The sequence below is a fragment of the Choloepus didactylus genome, chromosome 15 (assembly GCF_015220235.1).
Source record: "Choloepus didactylus isolate mChoDid1 chromosome 15, mChoDid1.pri, whole genome shotgun sequence".
Lineage (NCBI taxonomy): Eukaryota > Metazoa > Chordata > Mammalia > Pilosa > Megalonychidae > Choloepus > Choloepus didactylus.
The window spans coordinates 83002807-83023877 of NC_051321.1; the positions used below are offsets into that span (position 1 = coordinate 83002807).

The 21071-nt window shown below is 36.3% G+C and overlaps 1 protein-coding gene across 3 annotated transcripts in view; it reads left to right on the forward strand.

Annotated features, from left to right (window-relative positions):
• Positions 1-21071, forward strand: part of BMPR1A (bone morphogenetic protein receptor type 1A) — a 155426-nt gene that overhangs the window by 90705 nt on the left and 43650 nt on the right. For 2 of the 3 annotated variants that reach the window (XM_037804098.1, XM_037804099.1), the window contains exon 3: positions 17092-17310. In XM_037804098.1, the coding sequence (XP_037660026.1) occupies positions 17244-17310 (67 nt within the window). In that variant the 5' untranslated portion in view covers positions 17092-17243. Of the gene's footprint in view, positions 1-1500; positions 1592-17091; positions 17311-21071 lie in introns of all 3 variants that reach the window. The other variant, XM_037804100.1, reaches the window with a different exon arrangement.

Below are 21071 nucleotides of genomic sequence, written 5' to 3' on the forward strand. Positions count from 1 at the left end.
GATACCTTGAGTACTTGTGAGTCTGTTGGGTCTTGTTGCCTGAGCATCAGGACAGCTTTTACTGAATTCTTAGCTGTTGAGAACCCTCTTTTTCTCTAGGTCCTAATCAAAACTGGCAGCCTTTTGAGTCACCCAATCTCTTCTCTTAATTCTGCTTAAATGGAAGCCGGCTGTTCTGGTTTTAAGCTTAGTCTTCCTCTGGTTACCGAGTTCCCTTTAAATGAGTTGTATTTTTTACTCTTCCGAGAGTTTTGGTTTCAGTAAGCACTCATTTAGTTCTGGCTGTAGGCATCTGTTGTTCAGCAGCAAACCAGTAGGTCCTGGAAGGCAAGGTTGTTTTTAACCTTGTAAACTGAAAATAAAGGAACCAACAAACCATTACCCATTTCTGGAAGCTCTGAGGTGAAACCTCTGTGCCTTCCAGGCCACTGCAAACTGCAAGATCCTTCAGCAGAATCGGTTGGATCTAGGGGCCTTAGGAGGGCCTCCTTGCGTCATAGCAGTCACAGCCTCAGGCTTAGAAAAAAGATCAGCTGTATCTTTTAACTATTGGCCTCTCCTTGCACCCCTTTGAAAATTTATATCCGTGTCTACTCTCTCCCATAGAGAAGTCTAGAACTTGTTACCTCAGAAACATCCTCCAGACCTTGTTCTCATGTTCTTTCAGTTATTTGGGGTATATACCTAGAAGTGGGATTGCCGTGTCATACGGTAATTCTACAGTTAACTTTCTGAGAAACCGCCAGGCTATTTCCACAGCGGCTGCACCATAAACAGAGAACAAGTCTTCCTATTTTTTCATATCCTCTCCAACATTTGTTGCCTTCCTTTTTTTTTTCAGTAGTAGCCATTCTCGCGGGTATGAAATGGTATCTCATTGTGGTTTGATATCCTTGTGATTTTGAGCATCTTTTCATGTGCTCTTTGGGCATTTTTACCTTCTTTGGAGAAATGTTTATTCTTTTGCCCATTTTTAATTTGTGTTCTTTGTCTTTTTGTTACTGAGTTGTGGGCTTTTTAAATAAGTTCTGGATATTAAACCCTTACTGGGTATGTGGTTTCCAAATATTTTCTCCTATTCCATAGGTTGTCTTTTCACTTCTGTGATGAAGTTCTTAGATGCACAAAAGTTTTTAATATTAATGAGATCCCATTTATCCTTTTTCTTTTGTTGCTTGTGCTTTGGGTGTAAAGTCTAAGAAACCATAGCACAAGGTCCTGAAGGTGCTTCAGGAAGATGCTTCCCTATTAATATGAATTGTTAATTGTTAATTAATTAATTCACTGATTATCAGATTAAAGGAGAAAAATCCTGTGATCGTATCAATTTCATAAAATTCAACCCTATTTGTGAAGACTCTTGGCAAACTAACAAGAGAAGGGAACTTCCTTAATCAAATAAAGAGTGTTATTAAATTTAGAATTAACTTGGAAAGAGTTGACATTTATGATGTTAAGTCTTTCTATAGAAAGTGTGATGTATTTTTCTGTCTGTTACAGTTTATGCTGGTGTCCTAAAGGAGTGTTTTTAAATTTTCCTTACATCATTGTTAATGCATGTGGAAATGCAAAATGGTAAACTCATATGAAGGTGAGCAAGATGTCTATCAAAGCTATCATTAGACCTGCATTTCAACTTCTGTGACACTATCCTACAAATTTATCTGCCCAACAACAGCAAAGCATTTAAATTTATTAATTGCAGCTTTGCTTGTGATTCTAAGATATTGGAAAAGACCTAAAATGTCCATCAGTAGTTAAATGGATAAATACAGCTGTAGAGTGTTCCAATGGTGGAATAGTATATAGCAGCAAAAATGAATGAACAAGATCTACATATATCCATCATGGATATATCTCACAAACAATATTGAGTGAAAAAAAGAAAATTATAGAAATACATATATAGAATGACACGATTTTTATACAGCTGTAGAAAGTTTAACAATATGCAAAGCAGTGCTATATATCATTTGAGGATATATACTACATATAATAAAAGCATATGAAAACATGGATTTTGCCTGCCACATTCAGAGTAGTGGTTATGTGATGGGGTGGGGAGTGTAATTAAGGAAGAGAGCACAGGAAGCCTCATGGTATTTGCCTTGCTTTATTCAGCACAACACAAATGCTTAAATGAAGTCTTTGGAGCACTGTTTTCAGTGAATGTAATTCATAGACCTATAAAATGTAAGAGGTGGAAGGTATCATGATATTTATTTTACTGATGAGGAAACTGAGGCCCTTAGAGGGAAGTGAGTTGGCCCGTGTCATCCGGCTAATTAAGCAGAATTTAAACAAAATCCTGTGTCTCCAGACTCTCAGACCCTTTTAATTAAAATTCTTTATTTAAAATAAAAAGATGAGTCGATAAGTATTTAAACTAGCTACCTCAGAAAAAAATCAGAAACTTGTCTGAGCTTAAATAAAGATCCTAAGAGGAAATAAAGAAGTAATGTCACATCCATTCCATGCCACAGAGTTTCTTAATATCATGAACCAACCATTTTAACCTGAAGAGATGTTCTGACACAGAGCAAAGAAATGAAATGTAGATGTTGGTGTTTCATCCACAAAAGGAAAATTTCCCTGGGTTTCCAGGTCTTGAGCTTAACATTAACAGCAAGAATTTATAATCTTGAAGCTATTCTTTTTATGCCTGTATGTTTTTAAGGTTTTAGTTTCGTATAGTTTATGGCTCATGCTTGTCAGGGAAGAATTTTTAACAACCTTATTTTAACACTTTCTGGTTTTATTTAAGGCAATTAAGAGACTTTCACCATACATGTAAATATCACCTTTGAACCTTTACTTGTGTCTGCTTATTGAAAGATTGCGGTTGAGTTTAGGTAGTGCTTTGAAGTTCTCTGTCAGACCACAGTGTTTGTACCAAAGGAACGATTGTATTTTCTTTTTGCCTGTGATTATTTCCATGGTTATTTCACTGGGTGTAGTTACGTGGTACTGTAAGAGTTTAATCTAAGTCATTGTTCACCTTAAGCCATATTTTATCTTGGGAAGTGATATGCATACATATATATACAAGCCCCCCCTTTTTTTTTAACGACATAACCATGTTTTCCTTTATTGCATTTACATGATTCACATAATAAGTAGTAAATATTTTGTAAAAAGGGGCATACCTTGATAAGATTTATCTTGATTGACAAGCCTTTCTTAAGGCCTTTTAATTTCTATCTCAACCATGAGTATATGCAGTGAAAACAGTGGAAAATTTCCCTCACTGAATCTAAACACAAGTCAAAGTAAGAGGAAGTGGTGTGTTTTTTGTATCATTTCAGTTGGGTTGAGATAAGGAAATAGAATAGTTTATCCGTAGCACAGCTTTCTTTTTGGGAAAGTCTGGTTTGTATAGAAAAGTAAAAGGAATTGGCATAACGTTTTAATTGCTTCTGTTATATTTGTTCATTCCCTCAGCAAAGATTTATTTAGCACTATGTGCCAAAGTACTGTTCTAGGTGCTGGAACTACAAAGTCAGTAAAACAGCCTAAAACTCCTGCCCTTATTGAGCATACACTCTGGAGCAGATTGGCAGATTTTATTAATTTAATTTAAAAGTAAATTATATATCAAATTAGAGAATGATAAGTGCTAAAGAGAAAAAAATAGGGAAAGAAGAAGAGTGCCAGAGATGGGGGATGGGATTACAATTTTTAAATAGGGTGGGCAGAAAATGCTTTAAGCAAGAAAGGGATGTTTTAATAAAGATTCAAAGGTAATATTTGTTGGAGTGAAGGTAGAGGTAAGGAACAAGGCATACCGGTGTCCTAGGGAGGAGTGTTACAGGTGAAGGAGCCTGCTAGTACAAAGGCCCCACAGTAGGACCATGCCTCGTGTGTTTAAGGAACAACAAGGAGACCAGTGTGGCTGGATTGGACCAGATAGGGTCTTATGGGCCATCGTAGACTTTAGCTTTTACCCTGAGTGAGTGAGAGAGCCATAGGATGGTTTTGAACAAAGGAGTGATAGGCTCTAACATGCTTTTTTAATAGGATCACTCTGGCTGCTATGTTGATAATATATTGTAGGTAGGCAAGGGTAGAAGCAGGGAGACCAGTGTTAAAATATATTTGTATTAAGACAAGATATTAATGATAGGAATATATTTGAGCAGTTTATCATTCATGAATCGGACAGTATCCAAATTGCACGTGGAAAGGAGCTTCAGTGGCGAGGGTGAGGGGAGCTTTATAGAGCAAACATGGAAACAAGCAAGGAAATATTCTGATTCTCTGACGTTAAATTTCTATTTTAAATGGGGAGTGCTTACAAAGTGGGGAGCAGATATACATTGATTGATATGATCTGCTTGCCCATTCTGATAAGCTATTTTTACTGGACTGAAATTGGTTTGTCACCAGGTGTGACTTATCTGCAGTTCTGTAGGGTGCATTCCCACTGTTCCATTTTCTTGGAAAGCCCCTGCAGGTCAGTTGTTTCTGTCTTCTGGATAATTCTTTTTCAAATAGAAGGCCCTCTCAGCAATACCTGATGCAGATGACCATTTTATTTTATTTAATGCCAGTTAGGAGGCTATTTCAGTAATCCCCACAAAAGACAGTAATGTCTTGGGCCAGAGAAATAGAAGTGGAGGTAGTGAGAAGTGCATGGATTCTGGATGTATTTTGGAAGTAGAACCACCACGATTTGCTGACAGATAGGATGTGGATTATGAGATGGAGGGAGGGAGGAGAGGGAAAGAGCAAGGGTGGGGGAGACAGTGGTCAAGAATGATTCCAAGATTTTAGGCCCAGGAAACTAGAATAGAGAGGCTGTTACCCGAAGTAGGAAAGACTGAGGGTGGAGCAAATTTAAGGGGTGAGAGAAGAAAGATCAGGACCAATAAATTACGTAGTTGCTGGTAATACTGTTAAGTTAATTTTTAAACTATTTGAGCTGTCTTCAAAATGAGAAGCTCTTTCTTGTAGCAGCCTATAGTGTTTTTATTGCATGCTTTATCAAGTATTGTTGCTAATGAGACATTTGCCTTTATTTCAAAATTATTAATTTCTTAGTAATCTAAGCCAGAATACTTGTATCCGTTAGAATGTTTTGGTTATAACAGAAAAACTGAATTTCTTTGGCCTAAAAATAAAGGAAATTTATTGGCTCTTAACTGAAAAGTCCGTAAGGAGTTCAGACTTCAGGCAAGGTTGCTAGAGCAGCGCATTGATGTCTCCAAGAATCTGGCCTCCTTCATTCTTCTGGCTTCCCTCCTAGTACCAGCATAGCTGCCAGCAGCTTCTGGGGCTGTTCCCTTATTCATATTCAGTCTGAAAAAAGTGACTGTTTTGGGGAGCCCAGCAGAAGTCCTGAGACTGTATTATATTATAGACTAGCTCACTCTGAACCTTTCATTGTGGCATAGAGGATAGAATGTGTTGATTAGCTTAGCCTGGGACAGGGTCTTGAGCTTCAGGGAAAGTCGTGTATTGTAGTCTTTGTTTTTGTTTTTAATTGTAAATCTAAATAAAAGTGGAAAGAAATGGCTGGTTTTTAAATTGCTTTTGCAATGAGAGTAACAAGAATATGATTCCTTTTAAAAGTGGTCAGTTAAGACAAAAAAAGAAATTAGTTTGATCGAGATAATTTTTATTCGTAGAAGCCTAATTCTGTTGCCTTTTCAACAGCTGGAACTACAAAGGAAGCTCCAGATAATAATATAATATGATAGTCAAGTCATTGTAGACACGAACCAGTATTTCTAAATAGGAGAGGACTGTTGGTACTTAGGTTGGAAGAGAGTTCTTTGATTTGAGGGATTGTCCCTGAACATTGCACTGCATTTTCCATCTATGGTCCCTGGGCACTATATGTCCTGTCATATTCCAGTTATTGTTCCAACCAAGAAGTCACCCACATATTTACAGATACTCTTGGAGTGGAAGTTTGGTTGGTAACAACTTGCGTGAACTTACGACTGTTTTTGAAAGGGCATTCTTTCATACTGGGTACATAAATACGATTATATTTTGATTTGGTTTCTTTAGTGAAATGTGTGTTTTTATGCTATGATTTATGAAGTTCTACTTTGATTTCTTTTTCTAGTTCTAGAAATTAGCTGTATTCACCTTAACAATTGATTTACATTTGAATTAGTTTTTTAGCCATCGGGATTTACTAAATTACCCCGAAAAGTCTTCAATTAAATGTATTATTACTTAAGGAAAAGAGAAATCTGTTTTGATAACCAAATTTGGGTGCTCTTTCTATGGGAGTTAGATCGCATAGATTAGAATATAAAGTCCAGCCAACCTAACTTTTTAAACTTGGTAAGTTAAAATTGTTGAGGAAAAGTTAACATTATATACTGAGTCTAGAAGAATTCCTTAAATCAAAATATATTAGAATACACTTTGAATATTCATTAAAACATTTTATAAACACTTAGGAAATAGACATTTGCTGGTTTCTTTTTGTTGGAGTGTATTGTCAGCGTATCATTTTCTGAGATCTGTTGCCTCAAAATACTTGTATCAGTCAGCATTCAGTTAAGAAAGCTGAAACTACACTGGTTATTTTAACAGAGAGAATTTGATATAGGGAATTGGTTATAAAGGTATTACAGGATTGCAAAAGTTAAAGGAACTCTGGGATTAAACAGAGATAATAATTGTGGGAAGCAGCTACCACTTAAGAAGTTGAGGTTTCAAAAACTGGAAACTTGGAGATGGTTCAGCTGTGGCCCAGACCTCTGGAGGGAGCATGCAGCCCAGCTCCCATTGGGATGACAGGAGCTCAGAGGAAGGGTCTTGAGGACCCAGGGCCACAGCCTGAGGAGTAGGTACCACTGCCTGCTGGGGTTATCTTTTGGTGAGTACCATGAGACTGTCTGTGGGAGTGTGAAAGGAAGCTGGAATCTGGAACCAGTTGCTCTGGGCAAAGTGAGGGGTGTTTTTCAGGTGACTCAAGAATGGCAAACAAAATCAGGAAGAAAGAAGACCCTTCTCTCCTCCTTCAGCTTTATCTGGTTCCCCCTTGGCAAAACCTGTTAGCAAACCATCTGGTAAAAGACACTGTTGTTAGTGTATCCCAGCTTTAGCACTACAAGGTAGAAACATAGATAGAAGGTGAGCTTTTTTTGCTGAAAAGCAATCGCATAATGGGCACGGCACTTTCCTTCTTATTTTTTTCCCTCTTTTCTTTCCCATCAGTCCCTTTTGCCTTACTGTGTGGACATGAGTAGAGTTTGAGCTTTGTCAGCAGCCAACTTGTCACTTATTGGTTGTGTGACCTTGGACAAGTTTCTTAGCTTTGCTGAGCTTCACTTTTTCCTTTTAGAGCTGTGAGGGTTAAAATAAAATCTTACATGGCTCAACAAAAAATAATTTCCTCTTTCCATTTGATGTATTTACTTATGGTATAGTGGATAAAATGCCACACTTTGGGGGTTAGAAGACCTGGGTTTTAGTTTGTCCCTCTAGTTGTATGAAATTCAGCAAGTTACTTATCTCCCTGACCCTCTCATCTATTTCTAAATGTAAGATAAGGTAATATAATTAGATGGGATAATATATGTAAAACTAATTTGCTAATTATAGAGATGACAAAAATGATAATGTGCTAACATAATTAAGCAGTTTTCATTAAACAGAATATATCTGTCTCTCATTTAATCTGCACAAAAGACCTAGATCTGCCTTATGCCAGAGCCTGACTTCTTTACCACAACATATCTTGACTTTCTCTCTATTAAAGTATTGTGCAGAAAAATAGATGGTATTGTGTACCATTCCCCATAATACAACTACAGGGACGACCAAACTGTTTCCTTCCAAGCGCCTGTTTTTTGGTTATTTGTGCTTATGCCAAAGGAGGCAGAAGACTTAACACCCAGACTCCTCCATTAGTAGCTGGCATTACCAATCCCTCCTGAGCACAGAATGTGCCAAAGATTGGTGTATGACATAATCTGGTTGTAATTATTTGTGAGGTTTTTTTTTTTGTTTAATTGTTTTACAGTTAAGCAAACGAAAAAGTTTTGGAGAAACTAGATTAGGGAATTTGCTGTACAAGGTTGAATGATATTTTGAAAATAGATTATCTCCTGTGTTTTAAAAGACTTCGTAAACCAAGAAGTATTTTTTGTGCATCTAACATTGAGTTCCCTAATGAAGGACATGAAACACACAAATGCATCAACTATATAGTTTATGCTTATCTAGTTGTTCCTGGAAGAATTTATACCTGTATTGGGGAGAGTAGTGTCATGGCACAAAAAGAAAGTGAATGGGGAGGGGGCGATCGCAGAAACACAAAGGTTAGAGCTATTTGTGATTTGCTTTGAATAAATATTTGAGCATCAGGGAAGGGTAGAAACTACTCAGAAAGTAATTTCAGGGGTGATAATGAAATTAGTAACCTCAAGGTGATGAAGATATGCAAATACAGCCGTTAAAAGTGAAGTTATCAAGTGGAACTTCTCCATCCCCATGGGTCAGAATTCTCCTGGCTGATGGGTGTTAGACCTCACTATGAATACTGCACCCGTAGCAAGTGCTTAAAGCACGAATTCCAAGGCAGCTTTTTTTGGGTGAGATTCCTGTGTATCACCACAGATACACTCATACAACTATTTATTTAAGCATTTTATTTTGAAGGGCTTATGTTTAGATTTGGGTGAGATTATTTTTTACACTGAGTAAAAATAACCTTGAATAGTGTTGCTCCAGTTGTGTGTGTATATGTTACCTTAGGGTTGACAAGGGTGGTTAGAAATCTGGGAAGGAGTGGATGAGTTGCTTGCTAACGGAAAAGACAATATTCTTATGCTAATCCGGGTTCTGGATAAAGAGCAAAGCAGCCATGCAAACAATGACTGTGGAGCCAGAAAGTCTGCAGAGTCTAGTCCTTCTCAGAAAGCTTGTCAGACCTGGCGCCTGGAGCTGGCTAGGGGGAGGGACCCTGGGAAAGGGGAGTTTTCTCCTCACTGCTTTATGAAATTGGCAGCTGGCCAGCTTGTTGAAAATTCCCAAACCTCACTACTAGAAAGTAAAAATTAAGGGCGGGGGGCTTAACGGGAAGAGCAAAGGAATGACTTTAGTCTGTTTTTTTTTTTAGCTGACTTCAGTCTTTTCCTGTTTTTTATTCTGATTGAACTATTGGTTCATACTTACTGCTATTTGTGAAACTTGAGAATTTTTATTTAAAAAGAAATTATATTTTATTGAGTAATTTTGCCTTAATGTTCTTTTCCTAAAGAAAAATAAACTGCACCAACCTGTGTATATAGCAAAGGAAAGTAAATTTATTTACATGCCTAATTGGTTTAACTATTTAGTAGCTTTTAAATGCCCGCATCATTTTAAAATTTTGACCATGTAGCATTTTAATTATCTGTTTCCTTATATTCTTGACATTGCAGGATTAGATTTTTTTAAATTTGAATTGTAAATTCCGATGAACTATTCTTGGAAATTTTAAGATATATATTTTATTATCAGCCCTTAAAATTATAAAATACTCAGTTTCAAGAATGTTTACAAACTAAGGTTACTATTTTACCATATCATGATTATAGAAACAGTTGGTATAATGGGCCAAATAAAGGGGAATGCCTCAGTATTTGTATTATTAACAGCAGTCACCACAATAGAAACTGACATTGTTTATTGGCTGTTTGGTGCCAAGGTGCAAGGGTCTAATTCAGTTGGGTTAATAATATCATCCCCATTTTGTGGCTAAGAAAACTGAGACCTGGCTTGTTCAAATAACTTGCCTAAGGTTATACAGCAAATAAATACTGGTGCTGAAATTTGAAATCAAACAGTCTGACATCAGAGTTCATTCCCTTAAATTTGCTGCCTAGGATATTATATGAAAAATACTTTTACCTTGAACACAAAACTGAAGTAACCTTTATGGACTCCATAGTTTAAAAGGGCAGATGTAGCCAATATATAGTATAGACGTAGGCACAGTTTTTGTTTTGTTTTGTTTTTCTTAAAGTGAGCCTTACTTGTTGAGATAATTTAAAAACAAAGAGCATACTTTTTGTTACCTTTGAAAGAAAGATGTCAGTTACATTAGCCAGTCAATTCTTTTGGCATTTTGATTATTTATCTTTTATTGTATTCTGGCTTTTTCAGACTTCTATATTTTGGTTGACTCTGAAATAATTTTATGGTGATTAGGCTTTTATTATTTGGGCAAATTTCTCATAATGATTGTATTAGTTATCTTTTGCTGCCCAACAAATTGCTGTAAAACAATCAACATTTATTATTGCTCTGATTTTCTGAAGGTCAGGAATCTGCCAGCAGCTTAGCAGTCTCTCATGAATTGTAGTTGAGATGTCTGCGAGGCTGCAGTCACCTGAAGCTTCCCTGGGGCTGAAGGAACCACTTCCTAGGAGGCCCACTTATTTGGCTGCTTGAGTGTCCTTACAACATGACATGGCATCTGGTTCCCCCAGAATGAGTGATTCAAGAGAGAGCAAGAAACAAGCTGAAAAGCCTTTTATGACTAGTCTCAGATGTTACACACTGTTGTTTCCACCTTATTTTATTTGTTAGAAGCGAGTCACTAAGTCCAGTCCACATTCAAGTGAGAAATTAGTTCACCTTTTTAAAAGAGCATCAGAGAATCTATGGGCATATTGTAAATCATCACAGTGGTCTTTTGGTAGATTGATTTTTTTAATCATTTTTTTTTATTGTCAAATATAACATATATACATAGAAGTGATAACTTTCCAAGTGCAATTTAACAAGTAGTTAGCAACTTTCAAAAAAATTGTAGGTTACAGTTCCACAGTTTCAGTTATTTCCTTTTTATGAAATATAACAAATATACACAAAGGTAATATCTTTCAAAGTATAATTTAGCAAGTAGATAATATAGGAAATTTCCAAAGTTGTTACAAGTTATAGTACCATAGTTTCAGTGATTTCCTTATCATGAAACATAACATGTCCAAAAAGGTGTAAAGCTTTCGAATTACAATTGAACAAGTAGCTATAGAACAAATTTCAAAGGCTGTGTTATAGTTCCACCATTTCAGTTCTTCTAGCTATTCTAGTTCCCTAGCAACTAAAAAAAAAGAAAATTATGTAAATATTCAGCATTCATAATCCTTTGTTAAATTCCATCTTTTCTGTTGCTACTCCTTCCTCTAGTTTAATCACTGATCTTCAGAGATGTCTGGGCAGTGACCACCCTAACCTGTTCATGTTGGAAACGTGTGTCAACTTTATGTGCAAAGGGGACACATCTAGTTGATGTTCTTGAAGTAGACTGATTTTTAACAATGAAAAAATATCATTTGTGAGGAGTAATTTATATTCCACCTGTTGTAACACGTACTACATTAATTTTGTACACAGTGGATCCTGGAATATGAACTGATTTTATCGGTGAATGCCGAATAAATGCATGTGGTATTAATGCTTTTATTCAACCAATTTAAAAATTAATGTTTGTGTCTGTAGCACCCATTTCTTTTCACTGTCTCATCCTGAGCGAGAGCTTTAAATAACTCTTTTTGGTTGACAAAATAGATTTATATCTTCAGCCCCTTAAAAGATTTTTTAAGGTTCAGAACCAGTGCCCATTAGACATTCCCGTTAGGGAATCTCAAATGTTTAAATCTGAACCCTTTATCTCTTCCCCTCATTCTTTTCAGAATCTGTTTATCTCCATTTCATTAATTGCTTATGTCAGAAATGGGAGAATCATAATCGTGTTTGACCCTTCATTCTCCCTTGTCCCCACATCTAATCCATTGCCAACTTCTGTTGAGTCTGCTTTTGGAGTATATCCTTAATCCGTCCACTGTTCCTCTACCACTCTAATCTTAACCACCATCATTCCTCCTAAACTTCCACAATATCTGCTGGTCTGTTTGCTTCTGCTTTTGTCCCCTCCAGTTCAATCACACACCAACCAGATTCCTTCCCAACCCACTTATGTTTGAAGCCCAAATCCTTAATATGATCATGCTGGACCTAGTCCTTGTCTTTTTCTCTTCAGCCTCATCTCCTACCACACCATCCCTGATTCTCAGCATTTCAGAACACTGGTCTTCCTTGTTTTTCCTCTGCTCAAGGTCTTTGTACATGCTGTTCCCTCTGTCTAGAACTTTCTCCTCCTTTCTTTGCCTGGCTAACTCCTTTTTCTTCAGCTCTCAAATTCACTTCTCAGCATTGCTTTCCCTCCCTCCATATGAATTTAGATTAGATCACCACCCTCCAGGATCTGGGACTTTTCCTTCTTTGTACTTACCGCAATTTATGATTGTTTTGTCAATGTCTGAACATCTTAAATCTTATTTAATGACTGAACTCCATGAAGGCTTGGGTCAGTTTTGCTCTCATCACTGTATTCTTAGTATCTATTACAGAATCAGGCACATAATAGTCACTTAGCAATATTTAGGGAATGAATAGTCAATGGCAAGTATACTGTTCACACAGGATTTTAGAGTTGGAAGTAATCTTAGAAATTGTCTAATCAGTTTCATCTCCCTGTCATGTCTGTCATGTCACAGAGGCAAATTAAAACTTTGTTCCTTGAACCCTCTGAGTAAAGACCCCTGGTAGTAGTTTCTGTGTCCTTTGCATTCCTGACATTCTTCTCTGAAGAGTTTGAGAGTCTTGGCCAGATAGAATAAAATAAGGTGGTTATCCTCTTTGATTAGAGCAGTGTGTTTCTGTTAATGTTTGATAAGACTGTAAATGGCTTAGCAATTGTCATAAGTGCTGATGTGTATTGGGCTTTGTAGAAGCTAAAACCAAATTTTTATTTTAAAGATTCCATACTGTAGGGATTCCCATCATTAGATTACAAATGTGCATTTGAAGCCTTTTTATCTTTAGACTTCCCTTGGCTGGTGGCAATTCTCTATACAAATCATCACAGGTGTTTTTGTTGTTCGTTTGTTTTTTAATTCAATTTTATTGAGATATATTCACATACCATACAGTCATCCAAAGTGTACAATCAGTTGTTCACAGTACCATCATAATAGTTGTGCATTCATCTCCCTAACCCATTTCTTGAACATTTTCCTTGCACCAGAAAAAAGTGAAAATAAAAATAAAAAAAACCACCCAAGCCGCTCCCCACCCACCCTATTTTTCACCTAGTTTTTTGTCCCCCTTTTTCTACTCATCCATCCATACACTGGATAAAGGGAATGTGATCCACAAGGCTTTCACAAAATCACATTGTCACCCCTTGTAAGCTACATTGCTATGCAGTCGTCTTCAAGAGTCAGGGCTACTGGGTTGCAGTTTGATACTTTCAGGTATTTACTCCTAGCTATTCCAATGCATTAAAACCTAAAAAGGGTTATCTGTATAGTGCATAAGAATGCCCACGAGAGTGACCTCTCGACTCCATTTGAATTCTTTCAGCCACTGAAACTTTATTTCATTTCATTTTGCATCCCCCTTTTGGACAAGAAGATGTTCTCAATCCCATGATGCCGGGTCCAGATTCATCCCCAGGAGTCATATTCTGCATTGCCAAGGAGATTTACACCCCTGGGAGTTAGATCCCATGTAGTGGGGAAGGCAGTGAGTTCACATGCCAAGTTGGCTTAGCTAGAGAGAGAGAGAGGGTCACATCTGAGCAATAAAGAGGTACTCAGGGGTAGCCTCTTAGGCACAATTGTAAGCAGGTTTAGCTTCTCCTTTGCAGTAACGCTCTTCCTAAGGGCAAGCCCCAAAATAGACGGCTGGGCACATCAAACCGTCAGTCCTCAATGTTCGTGAGAACATCAGCAGCAATCAAGGTGAGGAAGCCCAACACCTCTGCATTTTCCCCCAGCTCCTCAGGGGGGGCCCTGCATATATATTTTTATTCTCTGTCCAGATTACTTTGGGATGTGTCACTGTTTCACACTAACCTATGCAAACCTACCAAGTCTCACTTCCTATTAAAAGTTCCATGTAATTATGGTACTTGAACAAACTGTGTACGAGTTAAATTGTTTAGGAAATATAGATCTTGCACCAACTAAACATTTCTTCCCTTGGTCTCACATGGAATTTGAAGTTTTAAAAGGCAGTTAGTATCATTTTTTACCCTTTGGCCCGATTTGCCCTAGTCCTAACCTCATCTGCTTCGTCCATATCTCTAATTGAAGTCTGGACTCTTTTTCGGCTTTTTTAACAGTTGCTATGTGTGCTAATACTGACATTCATATCTGCCGAGTTCTAGCTCTGAGTTTCAGGTGTCACACTGATACCCAAAGTTCCAGGGATTGATCTGGTTATACACAAAGGGATTTAGAGGTTATACGCCTCTAAATCTGGAGATAGCCATTACAGTTCAGGAATGTCAGAGCTTACAATCTAGGAACCGTTACAATAAGCATTCCCCTGATAAGCTGTGCTGGAAGGTTCAGTTCTGAGTTTACACATTGTAGTTAGCCATATTGGTGAGACATTATAGTGTTTGCCATTGTTTCTGGCATAGTTCACTCAAAATGCTGCCTACAGGTTTCATTCACCTCTGTTTTGTGTCTCACAGCTTCGCTCCTTCTCCAACAGTTCGCCATTCTGTTCTTCAGTTGATGTAATCTTAGGCGATCTCCACCCATTGCAAATCATGCATACTCTCCATAAACACCAGTGTGCAAATGTCTATTCATGTCCCTGCTCTCAGATCCTCCAAGTAAATGGTCCATCATGAGGTTGCAGGACCTTATGGCACCAACCTACTTAGCTTTGCATCACAGGTTTTTTTAGTCTGTAAAAATTTCTTGCAGATGGGCCTGTCATGGATAGTACCTGTTGCTTCCTATGCCGGGTTGGCAAATATGTTATAAACATATGAGGAGGGAAACTTCTGTACTAGGCCCCACTTCTAAATACTTTATATGTACTTTGTACGTCAAATGTTATGCATACATAAATATCCAGCAGGGGAGTATAGGGTGGTAGTTAACAACATGACCTCTGGAGTCAGACCTCTTTGATTTAAATTACGGCCCTGCCATGGCTATGACCATTGATAAATCCCTTAACCTCTACTTGCCTCAGTTTCCTCATCTGTAAAATTAAAATAATTTTACCTATTTTATAAGGTGGTAGTGATGATTAAATAAGTTAATATACGCAAAGCACTTATAACGATGCTGGCACGTAGTTAGACATGACTGTGTTAGCTGTTATCTCATTTAGGCCTCAGTATAATTGTGGATTAATAATATAATAATGATTTTTACAGATGTGGAAACTATAACCCAGAGAGGTTAGGTTAGTTATTTAAGGTGGATCCAGAATTTGAACTTACTTGTACCAAGGGTAGCAGGGTCATGGGTGTTTATATGGAAGGAATCACCTATGGTCATTTTTCTCTGAAACGGACTGTGGGTTTGGTAGCTGCTAACAGTCTCATTGACTGCTCTCCAGAAGGCCTTGGTTGAAGCTCTAATGAGACAAGGCCGCGTATTAGCTTCAGATGAATTGATGAAGAAACAGTGACACTGAAAGATGGAAGCAATCATAACAATCAGTTTCCTGCTTAAGGCTATGAGCTCCTTAAAGTAGAAACTGTTTCACTTATATTTTTATTTTTAGCAGCTGGCACTGGTGTGTAATAGGTACTTAATGTATGTGTATGTCACTGATGAATAAATGAGTGAATAAATAGTAAATGAAAGTATGGAGAGGGATGAGAGCTAGTAAGTCAGAAATGATGCTAGGTTTTTGGCATGGGTGACTGGAGAGAGGATGCCACATTTAATTGATAGCAAAACAATTAAGAAAAGATAATGAGCTTGATTTAGACAGATTGAGTGTAATCCTAGCAGAAATATTTAATAGGTTGGTAGAAGTAAGGAGAGAGATCAGGGTTGGAAATGTATTGGAAACTTCTCTTGAATGTGAAACCTAAAACAAGTGTCCCTAGGATCACAATTGTATAATTTCAAGAAGTAAGTTTTCCCAAGAAATGCTATTGTCACATTATGAACATTATTCTGTAATTGTTGTAAACTTTACATCTTACTCTCTCAGCATTATGTGGTAGGAAGCAATTTCATTTACAATTAAAAAATTGCAGGGATTTTAGAACTAAACCATATATAATGTACTTAAATGATACCTCACTATGAGTTTATATGCCTCAATCCAATAAATACCTTTAGAAAACTAATTAAAGTGAAAAATTCTTAGGAAGATAAAATAGAAGTTTAGGTTATTTATGGTAGGAATCACACCAGGAGTAATTGTGTCCTAAGTCAACAAAATATTTTTCATTTAAAAATAGTTCAGGCTGAATTCAACAAAATCAAACTGCTTGAACTAATAGGATGGAGGGAAAATCAGAATTATATTCATCTTGAAAACACACTAGTCTTTTTTTTTTTTCAGTTACCAATTTAATTATTTTGCTTTGAGGTCTTTAAGTGTTAATTGTCTAAATTGATTGCCAAAACCTTAATCTGAAAGGTTACATTTCACATAATCCTTATATTAAAAGCTCAGTCTTATTTTAATGAAGTCAGATTTGTAGTGTTTTAGGAAAATAATTTAGGCCATTTAATTTTCATTTATTTAGGGTGTATTTCTGTTTGTTTTTGCTTTAAGGATGAAGTGTCCTGTGTGTTTAAATATGTATAATTTTCTAGATAGGCTTTCTTTTCTATCTATAGGAGACTATTTACTGGAAAGATTCAAGGTGTTTTCATCACATTTACTAAGATATGAAAGACTTGTGATGAATAGTGTAGTATTTTAAACTCAACTTTTCCTGTTTCATTGTTAGTATTTTTAAAAGCTCTCTTGATAAAAATAAAATAACTTAATTACTTCAGAGCAGCCAGAACAGCCAGTTGAGATTATTCAGTTGACTTCTCTTGCTTTATATAACCATCTGAGAGCAAGAGTTTGCAACCTATTACTAAATTATTTATAGTCTATCAGTGCTTTAAAATCTAATATAGCCTACTTTATAACAGCTTTTGAATTATAGTTTCTTTTTTTCCCCCCCTTAAACAAGGATAGCTTTAAAAGAGTATTTTATATAAGTATGTTTGGGCATTTGTTTTCTTCATTTTTGAAAACTTCCTAAAATTCAGTTATGTTCATTACCTTTTCTATATTTTTATCTTTCAGGAGTCAGGAGAAAGCAGTAGAATTTGGAGTCCTTGTCAAGTGATTGAGGCCTTTTCCAAGAAAATCTTATTGAATGAAAGTCACTTAAATTTCTGGAATAACAAGACCAGTTATCAGAGTTACAGTGTACAGGAAACATTAAAAATTGAACAATGACTCAGCTATATATTTACACCAGATTATTGGGAGCCTATCTGTTTATCATGTCTCACGTTGAAGGTAAATCAATGTTTGTTTAAGTAATCTAATCGTCTTTGTTCATAATGTATTTTGATATATAGAAAACACACTCTTCTAACTGCTCTTTCAGCTCATGTCCCTCTTTGAACAGTTAGCCCCAGCATACAGCATAGCTTTTAAGTATAGAGGCAAAATGCAAACACATGCCAAATATTTTTTTAATTTGACTGTAATTAGAAACATTTTCAGGTATTGGTAAAAATCTCAGCTTCTCTGAGCCTATTTTCTCATCCATAGCATAGGCATTTTGATATGCAACATCAAAATGAAATAAAGATACAAAGTACCTGAAGTACTCAGTAATGCTGAGTTTTTAAATTCCTTTAAAATACAATAAAGAATAAGTATAAATTATAATAAAAATATTTGTATTAAGGTAAATGGCACTTCTGCATTCTGAATACTAAAATTTCTTCATAAATACATTTTTATTTATAGTCAATATTGTAATTTTATTATTGTGCATTTAAAGCTCGGAACTCCCAGACAAGAAGTTGCTTTAATGACTCTTACGATCAGATGAATTATATTTGCACATGAGCTGTTTCCTATATGGTTTAATTAGAATAATGTTTTACATTGAAAAGATGGTACTGTTTGTATAAGGATTATAGATAGAGCTTATTGGACATCTTCATTCTCTTAAGTTTCTGTCTTAAATTTCTGACTTCACAGGTTGCTCTTTCATAATGTTTTTTTCCACTGTGATAGGGATTAATATCCACCCACAAGAAAAAAGATGATTAACAGCATAATTTTGTCAGAATCCAGAGTCCTCTTGCAAAAGCCACTTTTGTTTGCGAAACACCAGATCATTTAATAGAAAGAATAGCTTTATTTTAACATCTGCTGTAATATGCCTCGTTGGTTAGCATAAACCAAAGCTGTTATAGTTTTGAAGATGAGGAATTAAATTAGTAGAAACATTTATCTTTGTTACTTTACTCCCAGGTAATCTCCATTTTGGTATGATTTTTTTTTAATCTATATAAATCAAGCAGAGGCAATATGATACAAAATTCTCATTCCCCACCCAAATTCAAGTTGTTCTGTACTAGACTTTTCATTAGATTGAATGAATTGGTAATTAGTTATCAGACATCAATGAAGAAATCTTAAGAGGATTTATAATGACACAAAAAAAACTAATGGTCACCACTGAAGGACACTAATGAACTTATTTATATTGAAACTACTAATAAAGGGGGAAATCAAGCATTCATCGTGCCTTTCTTATATGACCTATACCACAGTACCCAATTAGTAGATGAGAGAAAGTATCTATTTATAGAGGTCATCCAAATAATAAAGAAGAAGAAATGGTGGAATTAGAATGTACCATTTTATACTACTACTATTAAACTAATGAATCTAGCCTTCAGAAAGTGAAATAACCAGACATTTATGTACCTCTTCAATACAACTTTTAGAGTAGTCTCCAAGAAAATCGAACCCAAATCTGACAGAGCCTCTGTATCAGTGCTGTATAATAAAAATACAATGCAAGCTACATATGTAATTGTAAATTTACTAGTAGCCACATTTTTAAAAAATAAAGGAAACTGTGATACTAATTTTAGTAAGATTTTATTTAACCCAGTATATCCAAGACATTATATCAACATACAATCAATATAAAAATTATTGAGATATTTTACATTCTTTTTGGTATTAAATATTCAATATCTTATGTGTATATTATGTTTAGAGCACATCTCAGTTTGGACTAGCCACATTTCAAGTGCTCAGTAGCCACATATAGATGTTATGAGGCTACCATGTTGTACAGCACAGCTCTAAATCTAACTGTAGAAATTTACAGAAACTATAGTAGATAGGGGAACATGTTAAATTATACCAGGAAGACGCAGTCAGAAAATACAAACAGTGGTGAATACTATAGGCCGAATTAACCAGTTTCTTGAACAAGTAAATTGGAAGGAAAGAGAGAAAGAGAAAGAAGAAACATATAGATTAAAAGAGCTTGAAGAAAATCAACAATTTGTGATTTGTGAATCCTGTTTGGATTTTGATTCAAGCAAATTGTTAAAACAATTTATAACATTTATGGTAGAATTGGAAATTTGAACACTGCCTGGGTATCTGATGATATTTGGAATTATTAATTTTTTAGATGTGATAATGGTAATATAGTTATATTAAAAAGGAGTCCTTACCTTTTAGATGCATATTGAAATATTTGCAGCTGAAATAGCATATCTGGTATTATCTTCCTAAATATATGAAAGGGGAAGAGAATGAAACAGGATAGGCCATAAATTGATATATTTTTTTGAAAATCTACTTAAGTTGTGTAATATAAATGTAAGTGTAGAGCTAGAAGGTTACATACCAAACAGGTAATAGTGGTTGCCTTTAAAGGGATAGGGAGGGTATAGATGGGCCAAAAGGGACTTTGGCTTTATTTGTATTATCAGAATTTTTTTTTAACTGTGAACATATATTCTTGTTTTACTTGGGTACTTAAAATACCACTTATTATGGGAAAAATACTTACTTCAAACATATACCTAAGTAGAGAGAATACTATTCTGGAATTCCATGAGTTCATCAATTGGCTTTAACGTTATCAACCAATGACCAGACTTGTTTCATTTATACTCCGTGTGTACACACTCCACTTTGGACTGTCTTGGGTAATTTTGAAATAAAATTTTAATTAGGGGAGTGGCAAGATGGTGGCATAGAGACAAGTGGAAGTTAGTTAATCCCTTGGAACAACTAATAAACAGGAGTAACTAGTAAATAATCTGGAATAACTGCTGGGGGACAACTGTGACTGTCCACACATCATACACCAATCTGGATTGGGAGGAATGCCTGAGCTTGCAGCATAAAATTGGTGATCTCAGTAAAAGTAAAAGCTCAGTAAAAGTAAAAGCTGCAGAACCACACTGGGAGGCCTCTCCCCCCATGCCAGGCCAAATGGCAAAACCTCACTGTGGTAGAAAGCAGCACTCTTTGAACAAGCGAATATACCTCCTTCCAGCTCCAAATGGGGTTTTAATTAACAAATGTGGAATGCTCAGTACAAGCTACAAATCCCCAACAAGCAGACAGAGGCTTTTAGTGACGACTGACCTTAAAGAAACAGAAGATGCCACTGTCCCGGAAGGGGAGCCCAGAAGTCCAGGTGTTACCTCTGACCAATGAGTGAAATTGGAAGTCCATGGACTGGCTCTGAAAGAGTGCTTTCTGTCCTTTTTTCTCTTTCTCAACCTGAGTAGCTCAGTGGAGAAAATCTCAGCCATTTTCACTTCGCAGCACTTTTACCCAGACAAGGGTGGAGACAGCAGAGTCAGAGAGACAAACAACCTATTTAAATGGAGATGATAATTCTCTGGTGGGTGTATCTTCCCTAAGAGGAAAGAGGTGGTGCCCAGCTCTACTACCTGCCTTCTATTTAGAACAAGACCCCAGAGTCCTGATGGAAAACAACCAAAGCAGAAACTAAGGGGGCCACACCTCCTTATACCAGTCAAGAGACACAGGCTGAAAGGCGCCACCTGCTGGACAAGTTAGGAAAAGCACAGTGGCTAGAGACCTCACAGGGTGTATCAATCTTCTAAGACACCCTCAGGGAAACCTGATACTGAATATTCCTCCCTTCTGACACCTGAGCCAGTTCTGGTCTGGGAAAACCTGATTGGGGTAACCAAGGAAACCAGATATTTAGTGTGCCAATTTGAATGTATTTTGTCCCCCCAAATGCCATTATC